Consider the following 14,313-nt stretch of genomic DNA (forward strand, 5'->3'; position numbering starts at 1 on the left):
AGATCTAATAAATAGAGATCAGGCAGTTATGACTCTCATTCAGTTTCCATATATTACTCATTCAATGCTTGCATTTTGATTCTCATTTTACTGTCAGTAAAACCTTATCTTTAGGTGAGCAGTCTGGTTTTTCGTCCTGTTTATTAACCAGCTTTTATCCTCAGAATTGCTTTGAAAGTTAATTGAATCTTACAACCAGTTCTTCTGATTTTTCCCCATGGCATCCGGGATGTATTGGGTGTTAAACTTGGTAACAACGTTTTTCACAGTCTTTTCATCATTCCCGGAAATAGATGCTTTTTCAATGAGGGTGTACTCTACCACGGCTGCCCTTTATCAATGGTTCTGAATGGTAAAAAGATGAATTTGGATGAAAACAATGGTCAGTAACACCCTGAAGTCTACACTGACTGGTCTGGTGAATCAAATAAGTTTTTTGTCTCAAATACAGCAGAATGTCAATCACTAGAAGAGTATATATAAAAACAAACCACATCTTTTTTTCTGTTTCCATTCTCAGACAACTAAGTAGGTGAAGAATTAAAGTCACGAAATATAAATAGGTGAATTATAGAGCAAGTTAAAACATTCTGACTGAGAAACTAGACTGGGCTAAAAACATACTTTGTCTTAAAACTCTTATAATGTTCGATTTTGTTTCCCATCTGGTAAAATCTTTGTAAATTGTGCAAAAGAACAAATAATGTCTTCAATCAATATCTGTTCGCATCAGATTATGCAATAAAGATGCAACGTTTTGTTGTTGTTTCACTTGCCTGTCTTTTCTGCAGCGGTTGACGGTCAGAATGTCTTCAGTGGGAGTTGCAGTCCAAACATCTGTGCATTAAGAGGATCAACTGTGAAAATGGAGTGCACCTTTACATACCCAGACACTCCACCTCAGACAGTTCTCAAGACCTTGTGGTTTCCTGGTAATCGCATAAGCAACACTGTTGGTCTGGAGATGATGCCAGAGTACAAGGGTCGAGTGGAGCATCACTGCAGTGGCAACAGGTGCACAGTGAAGATTTCTGATGTGACTCAGGATGACGCCAAAGAATACATGTTTAGGTTCATCACCACAGAGGATAATTACACTGTCCTGTCTGGAATCAAACTGTCGGTCACAGGTTAGTTACATGTCCTTGCAAATGTCTTTCTCTTTCATGTTTCAGAAAACCCAGTTAGACAGATCTAGGCATAGTGTGGCCCAGGGGCCACATGCAGCCCTTTGACTGAATTTAAGTGGCCCTCATGAGGTCAAATATTATGTAGAAACTGTTTTATTTTGTAGGTATTTTATTTATTCATTGCTAGACCTTAGTAGGATTTAATAATATCAGCAACTTAAGATAAGATAAGATATTACTTTATTCCTCCCACAGTAGGAACATTTTTTGTTTTTAGAAGGAGCTTTCTTTCTGTGGTACAAGGGTTTCTCCACTGCTGATGGTTTCTCTAGTCTAGTACCTTCTCTGTTAGTTTCCATTGTATGAGATATTCACTTAGCCCTTTGACTCTTGAGCCCAACTTCTTGTAGTAGTAATGGAGATTAGTTTCATGTACAGAAGTGGCTCTTATGCTAACTAATGCTCACTCCCCTACTTTGCACTTTGCTACTCACTGGATACCGGACTCTTGTGTAAACCCTCCATTGCATGATGAGAACATTACAGGCTACAACACCTTTTGACTACCGGCAGAGCTTTTCCTTCATCTTCTTCGTAGGGCATAGCTGAAAATTGCCTAGACTGTGTTTCTCATGTTGCTGGGATATGCCAACGTATTTGAAGCCCTCCTTCACATCTATAATTCTGGCTTCTTGGTGTGTAATGCAATCTGTGTAGACTATCTATCCTTTTATTTGTTAACATTCCTCCATACTTGATGTATCGGTCACTCTTGGACTACAGCCCGTTCCCTTGACCTGAAAACCTTCACTGACAGGTCTCTAGCCTAGAAATTTTGTTTATTGGTTTGAGAGTCTTTAAGACATTAAGATCGGACAGACACACTCAAAGACACAAATATAAATATTTAATTTCACACATTTTTACAGTTTTTAGCATCAATAAAATTTAACAGTTTCATAGGGTTATCAATATCCACCCCCTCCACTCTCAGATTAATTATTGATGTGAATTGAGTTGTTTAATTGACCCGAAAGATTGACCTTTGGACTCTCAGCAGGTATTTTGATCCATCTTATGTCAATTTTCTCAGATGCTCCGATCTTTCCATCAGTATCTGTGAACTCAAATAAAGTGATGGAGGGAGCCTCGATCAGTCTGACTTGTAGCAGTGATGCCAACCCACAAGCTAGCTACACCTGGTTTATGAAAGGAGAAACGACAACTGTAGCAACCGGAGAAATCTTCATCATCCCTGGCGTCAAATGTGAGCAGACAGGGAGTTATGAGTGTACAGCCCAGAACCTCAGAGGAGAGAGTCTGACTGTCATGCATCACAGTTTTGTGTCAGGTATGTTTGAAAGTCCATGATTTAGAAATATAATTGCTTCACCAATATGTCCACACCTTCACCTGCAGAAAACCCAACAGGACCCTTGGTGGTACAAAGTCCTCCCGGTGACATCATTGAGGGTCATCAAGTAAAGCTGACGTGCAGTTTTTGTCCTGGATTTAAGTTGAACTACACCTGGTACAAGTCGTCGGCGCTCTCACAGCAGATGTTTGAGGACAAAGACCTGCACTTCCATCCGGTCCTCTCATCAGACTCTGGAGAGTATTCCTGCTCAGTTGATGGCATGTTTGGGAGGAAGAGTTCAGAGTCAGTCATCATTGATGTTCAGTGTGAGTTTACTTGTCCAGGCAATTCAGGACTCTCTGGTCTGACTCAGAGACAACTGTGATGTCACACCACATTCCTTCTGAGCTGTGCTGGGGAACATCAACTTGTTCTAATTAATGTCCAATTTGGAAAAAAAAACCGTTTGATCGTGTGTTTTGTTGGAGTGTTCTGATGTGCACTGATGTCAATCATCTTCATCACCAGATGCTCCGAGGCCTCCATCAGTGTCTGTGAGCTCTGATGAAGTGATGGAGGGAGCCTCAGTCAGTCTGACCTGTAGCAGTGATGCTAACCCCCCATCTAACTTCACTTGGTTCATTGAAGCAGACATGACCACTGTAGCAACCGGAGAAATCTTCAACATCACCAACGTCAAACTTGAACAGGCAGGGAGTTATGTGTGTAGAGCCCAGAACCTCAGAGGCCACAGTGAGGCTGTCTTTCAGCTCAATGTTGTGTCAGGTATGTCCGATGGTCTCTAGGAGATTTTCACAGTCAGTCTGTAGCAACAAGTGCCACACCTCCTTCCATGATTTTGAAATTGCAGCAATAAACGGATGAATTTCATGATTGTTTTAATGAATTTAGCTGATTGCAGGTCCAATGAAAATACCTCTTGTTTCCATCACTGGTCTTCTCTTCTTGCTTCTACTATTCACCGGTGTACTCATTTTTGGGTAAATCCTCCTATTTTGATCTTGTTTGTATTCTAAATGCTGAATGTAACTATTTATTTGTTTTGATGATCCAGAAGACTCAAGTTCTTTAAACCATCTCCAGAACCTGCAGGGAGAGCCGAGTACCACGCTAAGGTAAAGCACATGTATTGATTATGAGAGGGAGAAACTTGAAGCAAAACTCAGATCCATTGATAGTAACTTTTGTTAGGTGGAGTTGAAAACAGTTTAAACCATAGACAAAGATCTAGTCTCAGTCACATGTTTTGACACAGACCAGAACACACATCTAGACTTGATCCTTTGGTCTACCTCAGTCTTCAACTGCTATTATCTTCCTCCTCTAGTCATTTAACTAATACTTGTGATTTGTTTACAGCGAAAGTCGACTCGTGAGTGTAATGATGTAGTAGAGGAGGACGACCATGTATACACTTCCATCAGTTCCTAAAGGGATCTTGCCGTCATTCCGAGACTTGAAGAGGACACAGAGTACGATGTGGTTAAATTTGTGGAGATTTGACAGCGTGGTTGTAACAGTAAAGTCGCTGTAAAGTTAAGTGCTTCTCCCACTTATTAATTTATTATATTTAGCTTTTGTGGCAAACTAATTGACTAACTGGCTCTACTTTTGATGCTGTAATCTTTTAAAATGTCTAGCTCGCTTAAATTCTGCTCTGCTGCCTAAAAAGGCTTCTTAAAATAAGAAAATACTTTGAATACTTTGAACATAATCAACTTCTTTCAGTTAATAAAAATTCAGCTGTAATCTTGCTAGAACTTGAGTCTTCTTTTGATAAAATGAATCCCTAAGGGACCAATTGAATTGTACTTAGAAAAAAATATATTAAATGACCGATATTGTGGCGTACTAAGATCAGAGTTGACACCAGGCTGTTTTCTAGCAATACCTCTTGAAACATTAAAAAAAATATCAAACAAGGGTACGTGGATGGGCTCATATTTGAATAAGACATTTTTTTATGATCTATGAGTTCCCGATCTCAACAGTAGAGAAGCTTGAAGGAGTTCCTCAGAGTTCCACGCTGCCTCAAAACCACAGTCCTCTACTGAGACAGTGTCCTCACCTGCCCCTCACCAGTCTTGAGTAATGTAATGTAATGAGGGAGAATATACCAACCTTGGCCTATAGGCGCAAGTGGAAACCAGCAAGGGCAGTGGAGGAGGCAACATCAGCTCTCAGACATGCTGACATCATGGGAAATGTTGAGCAAGGAAGAGAAGGAGGCCTTGGGCTAGCAGCTAACCGCCCAGTCTGGGGGAAGACCAGAAAGATTGTTCCTAAAGACTCTCTTCACCATGGAGAAAAGTGGAGTTCTGGTAACAACAGAGAGGAGGACCTGAGAACAACACACTATGATCCGAGGAGCTGTGAACATCTTAAGTTCAATTTCTCCAATTTTAAACATATTAGACCTTTTCTCACTACAGGGTCGTCAAAGGTCTATATGCATGCCATGATATTTAGCCACATAAACTACTTTTATAGAACTTGGTCTCATACGTCAGAAAATGTATTGAAGCCTTTAAAATCTGTCATCAAGAGAACCCTAAAAGTTCTGGACAAAAAGCCCTTTACAGTATCATTATTATGATTCTAAGTATAACATTTTAGATTAAGATTGTCCATCGGACGAGAACAGCATCAGCTCCTTGGCCAAACAGAGTCCCGTTAAAAGTGTATAAAAACACACCGGATGTTTGTAGATTCCTTCAGGAGGATCATGAGGACAGTATGGCAGAAGAGGATCATACTCAAAGTATAGCATAGGGCAGGTGGTGTCCTGATCCCAAAGGAGAAGGATGCAATGAACATCACTCAGTTCCCAATCTCCCTGCTTGATGTATAGGGTAAGGTCTTCGCCTCTGTGCCACATGAGCTTATCTGGACTGCCTTTAACTTCTTTAATATCCCAGAGGTAGTTCCCCTTGACCCAGAGAAAACACAAGGGATACCACAAACAGATTTGTTTTTTCCGGGTACTGGGTCACCTTGACCCTGAGATAAGACAAGAGTTATTTGACTGTAACCACTGTTCAAGCCGATGCACAGAAAAAGTCTATAGTTAATACAAAGCAATTTAATGACGGAGTGTTGGAAAGATGTGTAACTAGCTGCTGTCTTCTATCTTTTACTGGTTGCAGCACTCTGTGGCTATAGAGTCGGGGTTCACTCAGGCCTCACCGTTGGCAAGACAGGAAAGATCATCACAGTACTGTGGGTCTAGTTGTTTTATGTTTTTTGAGTATAACTTCTGCTTTATCCTTTTTGATGTCGATAAACTTCCAGTTTGATCATCTAATCACAATTATTTTGGCTTCTAGATCAGAACAAAATATATAATAATAATAATAATATAATAAGATAATTGGGTTTTGATATGTGATCATTAGACACAGTCATTTAGTGTTTGAGAATGTAATAGTCTGGTCAGTTTCTTACATTAAAAGTAAAAGCAATGTTCCCTCAATGGTTGTTTTCAATAGAGAAAAACAAATAATAATCAATTCCATAATTCAGTATGTACAGGCAGAGGATTCAAATGAATTAAACTGCAGTAACAATAGAATTCTAATAAATAAAGTATAGGAATATTGGAATTCGTAACTTTAAACCCTGGCAATTAAACAATACTCATGTCAACAACTACTTCACTGCATGAAACCTTTTTAATGTAACTAAAGTGTCAAGTTTTTCTTGAGAAATCTAAACTGATAAAATGAGGGAGGAGAAGCCACAGAGGTATTCACGCCTTGTCGCCAGGTTCGTTGTGTTGCCAACATATTTGATAGATCCACGGCATTGTTTGAATATAAGAGTGTCAGGTTGACCTGCGTCCTGGAAAAAATTAATAATTCCACAATTTTGACCTGCAAATCTTTTTAGGTTCATCAAATGTCTCGTCACTCGCGCATCCATCTTTGTTAAAGTTTGTTGTCTGATGTAACTTCTGTGTCAGTGCCTGAGGACGTGATGGTGCGTTTAGGGTGCCTTGGAAATCAATTTTACCCTTGCATTTCATTTGATGCAAAAGGCTGGAGCAGATGCATCGTTAATTCACCCGCAAATTACACCGATGCACCTTGAATCTACCGATGCAGCTCTTGCTTATTTGTATTAATGCAAATCGGTGAATGTTCAAATCCCTACTGGAAACAAGAAAACGATTTCATTCAGTAGCATTAATATTATGATATACTGTATTTAAAATCCATGATGAAAAACTGTTAGAAATAGTGATCATCAAATTTAAATATGTCTCAATGACTAAAAAGGAAACTTTTAGCGAGAAAGTTAGTGTTGCGAGACATGCACACGGATGTTTTAGACAAATCAAGAGGTTCGACAGAGGTCATGTTGAAGATGAAGAATGTTAAAAATGGAGGTGAAAGAAGGAAAGAAATTTAGGTGGAAGTTGATGTTACAACAACTGAAGAAAAATGCTGTAAGCAATTTCATATGAGTAAATTCCAAAAAAAATGATTATGATCCGACTAAAAGAAATGTCAGAAGTTGAATCTTATTTTTATATGTTTCTTATGGAAAGTAACATTTAAAGCAAGGGTCTCAAACTAAATTTACCTGGGGGCCACTGGATGCAGAGTCTGGGTGAGGCTGGGCAGCAAGAAAAGATTTCTTAAAAAAAATATTTTTTGTCTTCATTTTTATTTTCAACACAAAATAAAATCAAAGTATAAATGAACAAAATGAGAATTAAGTAAATAAATAAATCTTTTGTTGAATAAATCTTGTTGCCTCAGTAGACTGGTTTTAAAATTTGCAACCCGGTTCACTCTCTCATCTCCCTGGTATTCTGCATACTCCACAGCATGTCTAGTAGTATAATGAAGTTTCAAATTGTATTCCTCGTGCACCGCAACTTTCTCTGTGCAAATAAGACACGTTGAGTGCCCCTGTGCTCAAAAAAGAAATATTGCATCTCCCACTTTTCCTGGAATCATTACTAACCTTTCTCTTCACTTCAGGCTTTGAAAAAGACATGTTTGGGGTTGTGGAATATATTTGTATTTAGCCGATGCACGGAGAACAATGTTATTTCCGCAATGTGTGTCGTTCCGCTTTTCCTCCCTACAGCGACACGGCGGTCGGCGGATAATAGCCGGGAAAGTACCGGGATAGCGAGCGCAAAAAAGTGACGGCTCCTTGAGTGTTATCTGGCGTCATATCACACACACAGTGACAGAGAGAGCGAGAGAGAGAGAGAGAGAGAGAGAGAGAGAGCGAGCAGGCGGGCGAGCGAGGGAGGGAGGAAGAGCGTGTGCGGGTCTAGTTGAAACAAACGTATCTCTGCTTGCATCACGCAAGTGACGTCAATGTCTGGCCCCCGAGAGCCATATACCACACCGTGATTGGTAGATTCCTTCAGCTCCGCACACAACGCTGTCAAGCGCCATTCATATAAAACTCGCGGGCCGCACTAACATTAAACTTTCATATTAAGGTGGGGGCCGCAAAATAACGTCTCACGGGCCGCAATTGGCCCGCGGGCCGCGTGTCTGAGACCCCTGATTTAAAGTGTGATTCTCCAGGTTCTACCAGAACATCCAATCCTCTTTGGCCTCAAGCAATCTGCATAAACGTGACCCTCCACAAACAGAGGAGCCAGAGGTTTCCCCTCACTCATTGGAACCGGTAGAACTTGAGAAGAAGAGCACGACAAGTGTGTACCGACGGAGGAGAAAACAAAAACAACAAGCTGATTGTTGCCATGGTGACAGTGCAGGCAACACAGCAATCTCGGAACGCGACAACTGTCTGGATCTGTTTGTGTTACTCGCCCGGGTTTGTGGACTCAAAAAAACTTTTTTTTACAAATTTAATTTTGTTTGTTTTAGAGATTTGTCATGGTTGTAACACTACAATAAAATAAAAAGGTAACTTTTATATTAAAGTCTTTGTTCATGTGAACTTTCGTGTTCATTTCTACTCATCATATCAGCTGCAGGTAATCCATAATATTATAAATGCATGTTTCCAACTGTGGTCGGTTAAATGAACTAAGTTGTGTATATATAGTCTATTATTTTTACATTTATTAGGAACAGTGGAAGGATAATATTGAGAAGTGTTTAAAAAATTAAATACATAATATCATATACAGGAATCAGTAATTATCTTTAAAAAGATAAGATAAAAAATGAAATACAACAAAATCCTGCACCTTTACAAGAAAAAATAAATAAATAAGGGCATAGAAAAAAATATAATCTCATGACATGTAAGAAAAAGCAGTAAGAAACAATTGTTTATACTTCTGAATAGCTGAATAGTTTTGCCACTGTGGATGTGAAAAGTGTCTTAGATTTTAGTCGTTATGCAAAGCAGCATTGTGTAAAATATTGTTTCTGGCTCTCTCAAGTGGCAGAAGAGTGTAGCTGCAATGTCATGTCTTGTGTAAGTTTTTTGAAAGTCTCTTGTTCGGTGGCCATGTGACACTTACAGACTTTCGAATAAAAATGACTGCAACACAAAGGGTTTTCGGTGTATAGAAGTATAACCACATACCATTTATCTTTTAAAGTATTTACCGTTTATCAAAATAATTTGTACCAAGTATCTATTTTGGCCACATAGCCATCTCAAATATCATTACATACAATTCCTCCAGAGGTGTGTTTGAAAAACGTTCTTGTATGTACGAAGCTGCCCTTGTGGTTGTGAGCGTTTATGCTGCGCAGGTTTCAGTGAAAGGAAGTGCCAGCGGTTTTCTATTGCTTTTTCTGTCTACCAACAGTAGCAACATGTGTTCAAAAGTAAAGGCAGAATTTCTGCTCATCCTTCTCTACATTCAAGGTAATGCTCACCTTATTGTTTTAGGACAAAACTCACCTGATCTAGATGTTTTTTTTAGAAAAAGTATGTGTTCTTATCTTTTGTTTCTATTGCCAACCTTTTAAAACCATCTTCACTTGTCTATCCAATGTTCAGTTAAAAAAAAACAACCTAGATGTTATGTACAGCAGCGATAATACTTTTCAATCCCTCTGTCTCTGATTAAATTCTTTACCTAATGACATTTCGGTGTTTAGGACCTAAAAATCTTGAAAATCAATCTACCCAATATGATCCTCATTCACTTCTGACACGTTTAGATCTAATAAATAGAGATCAGGCAGTTATGACTCTCATTCAGTTTTCATACATTACTCATTCAATGCTTGCATTTTGATTCTCACTTTACTGACAGTAAAACCTTATCTTTAGGTGAGCAGTCTGGTTCTCGTCCTGTTTATTAACCAGCTTTTATCCTCAGAATTGCTTTGAAAGTTCATTGAAACTTACAACCAGTTCTTCTGATTTTTCCCCATGGCATCCGGGATGTATTGGGTGTTAAACTTGGTAACAACGTTTTTCACAGTCTTTTCATCATTCCCGGAAATAGATGCTTTTTCAATGAGGGTGTACTCTACCACGGCTGCCCTTTATCAATGGTTCTGAATGGTAAAAAGATGAATTTGGATGAAAACAATGGTCAGTAACACCCTGAAGTCTACACTTACTGGTCTGGTGAATCAAATAAGTTTTTTGTCTCAAATACAGCAGAATGTGAATGACTAGAAGAGTATATATAAAAACAAACCACATCTTTTTTCTGTTTCCATTCTCAGACAACTAAGTAGGTGAAGTATTAAACTTACGAAATATAAATAGGTGAATTATAGAGCAAGTTAATACATTCTGACTGAGAAACTAGACTGGGCTAAAAACATACTTTGTCTTAAAACTCTTATAATGTTCGATTTTGTTTCCCATCTGGTAAAATCTTTGTAAATTGTGCAAAAGAACGAATTATGTCTTCAATCAATATCTGTTCGCATCAGATTATGCAATGGAGATGCAATGTTTTGTTGTTGTTTCACTTGCCTGTCTTTTCTGCAGCGGTTGACGGTCAGAATGTCTTCGGTGGGAATTACACTCTTAATGCAATCTGTGCATTAAGAGGATCAACTGTGAAAATGGAGTGCACCTTTACATACCCAGACACGCCACCTCAGACAGTTCTCAAGACCTTATGGTTTCCTAGTGATCGAATAAGCAACACTGTTGGTCTGGAGATGATGCCAGAGTACAAGGGTCGAGTGAAGCATCACTGCAGTGGCAACAGGTGCACAGTGAACATTTCTGATGTGACTCAGGATGACGCCAACGAATACATGTTTAGGTTCATCACCACAGAGGATAAATACACTGTCGGGTCTGGAATCAAACTGTCGGTCACAGGTTAGTTACATGTCCTTGCAAATGTCTTTCTCTTTCATGTTTCAGAAAACCCAGTAAGACAGACCTAGGCATAGTGTGCAGCCCTTTGACTGAATTTCAGTGGCCCTCATGAGGTCAAATATTATGTGAAAACTGTTTTATTTTGTAGGTATTTTATTTATTCATTGCTAGACCTTAGTAGGATTTAATAATATCAGCAACTTAAGATAAGATAAGATATTACTTTATTCCTCCCACAGAAGGAACATTTTTTGTTTTTAGAAGGAGCTTCAGCTTTCTTTCTGTGGTACAAGGGTTTCTCCACTGCTGATGGTTCCTCTAGTCTAGTACCTTCTCTGTTAGTTTCCACTGTATGAGATATTCACTTAGCCCTTTGACTCTTGAGCCCAACTTCTTGTAGTAGTAATGGAGATTAGTTTCATGTACAGAAGTGGCTCTGATGCTAACTAATGCTCACTCCCCTACTTTGCACTTTGCTTAAAGCCACTGGATACTGGACTCTTGTGCAAACCCCCCAATGCATGGTGAGAGCATTACAGGCTGTAACACCTTTTGACTACCGGCAGGGGTTTTCCTTCATCTTCTTCGTAGAGCAAGGGTCTCAAACTAAATTTACCTGGGGGCCACTGGATGCAGAGTCTGGGTGAGGCTGGGCAGCAAGAAAAGATTTCTTAAAAAAAATATTTTTTGTCTTCATTTTTATTTTCAACACAAAATAAAATCAAAGTATAAATGAACAAAATGAGAATTAAGTAAATAAATAAATCTTTTGTTGAATAAATCTTGTTGCCTCAGTAGACTGGTTTTAAAATTTGCAACCCGGTTCACTCTCTCATCTCCCTGGTATTCTGCATACTCCACAGCATGTCTAGTAGTATAATGAAGTTTCAAATTGTATTCCTCGTGCACCGCAACTTTCTCTGTGCAAATAAGACACGTTGAGTGCCCCTGTGCTCAAAAAAGAAATATTGCATCTCCCACTTTTCCTGGAATCATTACTAACCTTTCTCTTCACTTCAGGCTTTGAAAAAGACATGTTTGGGGTTGTGGAATATATTTGTATTTAGCCGATGCACGGAGAACAATGTTATTTCCGCAATGTGTGTCGTTCCGCTTTTCCTCCCTACAGCGACACGGCGGTCGGCGGATAATAGCCGGGAAAGTACCGGGATAGCGAGCGCAAAAAAGTGACGGCTCCTTGAGTGTTATCTGGCGTCATATCACACACACAGTGACAGAGAGAGCGAGAGAGAGAGAGAGAGAGAGAGAGAGAGAGCGAGCAGGCGGGCGAGCGAGGGAGGGAGGAAGAGCGTGTGCGGGTCTAGTTGAAACAAACGTATCTCTGCTTGCATCACGCAAGTGACGTCAATGTCTGGCCCCCGAGAGCCATATACCACACCGTGATTGGTAGATTCCTTCAGCTCCGCACACAACGCTGTCAAGCGCCATTCATATAAAACTCGCGGGCCGCACTAACATTAAACTTTCATATTAAGGTGGGGGCCGCAAAATAACGTCTCACGGGCCGCAATTGGCCCGCGGGCCGCGTGTCTGAGACCCCTGTCGTAGAGCATAGCTGAAAATTGCCTGGACTGTGTTACTCATGTTGTTGTGATATGCCAATATATTTGAAGCTCTCCTTCACATCTATAATTCTGCCTTCTTGGTGTGTAATGCAATCTGTGTAGACTATTGTAGAATGGTAACTTTTTGTTACCATTCCTCCACACTTGATGTATCGTTCACTCTTGGAGTACACCCCGGTTCCCTTGACCTGAAAACCTTCACTGACAGGTCTCTAGCCTAGACATTTTGTTTAGTGGTTAGAGAGTCTGTAAGACATTAAGATCAGGCAGACACACTCATAGACACACATATAAATATTTAATTTTTACAGTTTTTAGCATCAATCAAACTTAACCGTTTCATATGGTGATCGAAATCCACCCCCTCCACTTTCAGGTTAAGTATTGATGTGAATTGACAAGCGTTTATTATAAACTTCACTGCTAATGAATGATGTTCTTCAGATCTGCAGGTCCACGTGGAAGGTGTTCCAGATGACATTAGTAATTTAACCATAGTGAGCCTGATGTGTCGCAGCAGCTGCAAACTTACCATCCAGCAGTCGTACAACTGGTTCATTAACAGATATAAAGTCAACTGGAAGGAACAGTATTATACAGCACATGTACTACCTGGGGATTATATCAAGTGTGGTTTTGAGGGTCACGATCTACACACATCTGCTCCGCTGTGTAAGTTCTTATCACTCTGACTGAAAGAAACAATTATCACTAACATGTGTCCAAACCTTCCTTTCAGACTTTCCATCAAGACCCTCAGTGGTGCAGAGTCCACCGGGTGAGGTCATTCAGGGTCATCCGGTTAATCTGATGTGCAGCTTTGGATCAGGCATGGGTTTAAATTATACCTGGTACAAGAAGACCAAGATCTCACAGCAGATTTCTGAGGGAAAAGACCTGCTTTTCAGTGCTGTCGAGTTGTCAGACTCTGGAGAGTATTACTGCTCAGTTGATACCATGATTGGCACAATCAAAGTCAAAACAAAGTCACAACCAGTCAATATTGATGTGCAATGTAAGTAAACTTCTTTACTGTCCGCTTAGCAACCTGTTAAATTTCCTGGAAGCAGAAATAGCATCTGTTACGGAGAGCAGGCCTATGGACATAATATTTTACGAAAAACCTATAAATAGTAGAAATTTTGATTGATATACATTGACATCTGTTGGATTTAAAAGGTCTTCAAATATATTCTTCACCAGCCAACATCATTTTCAAACCAACAATAAAAGGAGAAAAAAAATCAAGATGCCAGCTTAAGTTCAATATAGAGATTTTTCGTCTCTGTGTGAATTCTGCGAAAAATCATCCTCATCAGACTCGTGTCTTTTTTCTTGTGGTCGTGTTCACAAGTGGAGGAAGAATAGAGTGTGAGATCAACAGGCAGGGCAGCGTTAGCAGTTATGTCGAAGCTGCAGTGATCTGTGGTGGTAAAAAGTGAGCAAAGCCAATAGGTAGGCAAAACTCTCTGCATACCGGTCGATCTACATCCCCAACCTAGCTTATGGTCATGGACGGTGGGTAGTGACCAAAAGAACAACATCACTGGTACAAAATAAGTTTTCTCCAGAGGTTGGCTGGTCTCTTCCTTAGTGGTAGGGTAAGCATTTTCCCAAAAGAGACCCCCAGAGGGATCAATAAAGTCCATCCATCCATCCATCCATCCATCCATCCATCCATCCATCCATCCATCCATCCATCCATCCATCCATCCATCCATCCATCCATCCATCCATCCATCCATCCATCCATCCATCCATCCATCCATCCATCCATCCATCCATCCATCCATCCATCCATCCATCCATCCATCCATCCATCCATCCATCCATCCATCCATCCATCCATCCATCCATCCATCCATCCATCCATCCATCCATCCATCCATCCATCCATCCATCCATCCATCCATCCATCCATCCATCCATCCATCCATCCATCCATCCATCCATCCATCCATCCATCCATCCATCC

The 14,313-nt window shown here is 40.0% G+C and overlaps 2 protein-coding genes across 2 annotated transcripts in view; both read left to right on the forward strand.

Moving 5' to 3' along the window:
* The first annotated feature begins 865 nt into the window (after positions 1-865).
* LOC148063304 (B-cell receptor CD22-like) lies at positions 866-4,208 on the forward strand. Its single transcript, XM_087811749.1, has 7 exons — positions 866-1,130; positions 2,224-2,481; positions 2,550-2,813; positions 3,016-3,273; positions 3,410-3,488; positions 3,563-3,623; positions 3,868-4,208. Exons 1-7 carry the CDS (start codon positions 866-868, stop codon positions 3,937-3,939), a joined length of 1,257 nt encoding a protein of 418 aa, XP_087667875.1. The 3' UTR covers positions 3,940-4,208.
* A 5,088-nt stretch (positions 4,209-9,296) lies between these two features.
* The window catches only part of LOC148063305 (B-cell receptor CD22-like), a 9,563-nt gene continuing 4,546 nt past the window's right edge, over positions 9,297-14,313 (forward strand). Inside the window, exons 1-5 of the mRNA XM_087811025.1 lie at positions 9,297-9,324; positions 10,411-10,636; positions 10,694-10,752; positions 12,783-13,010; positions 13,078-13,353. Coding sequence (XP_087667151.1) covers positions 10,488-10,636; positions 10,694-10,752; positions 12,783-13,010; positions 13,078-13,353 — 712 coding nt within the window. The 5' untranslated portion in view covers positions 9,297-9,324; positions 10,411-10,487. The remainder of the gene's footprint in view (positions 9,325-10,410; positions 10,637-10,693; positions 10,753-12,782; positions 13,011-13,077; positions 13,354-14,313) is intronic.

Source organism: Callionymus lyra, chromosome 16 (genome assembly GCF_982586985.1).
Source record: "Callionymus lyra chromosome 16, fCalLyr1.hap1.1, whole genome shotgun sequence".
NCBI lineage: Eukaryota > Metazoa > Chordata > Actinopteri > Syngnathiformes > Callionymidae > Callionymus > Callionymus lyra.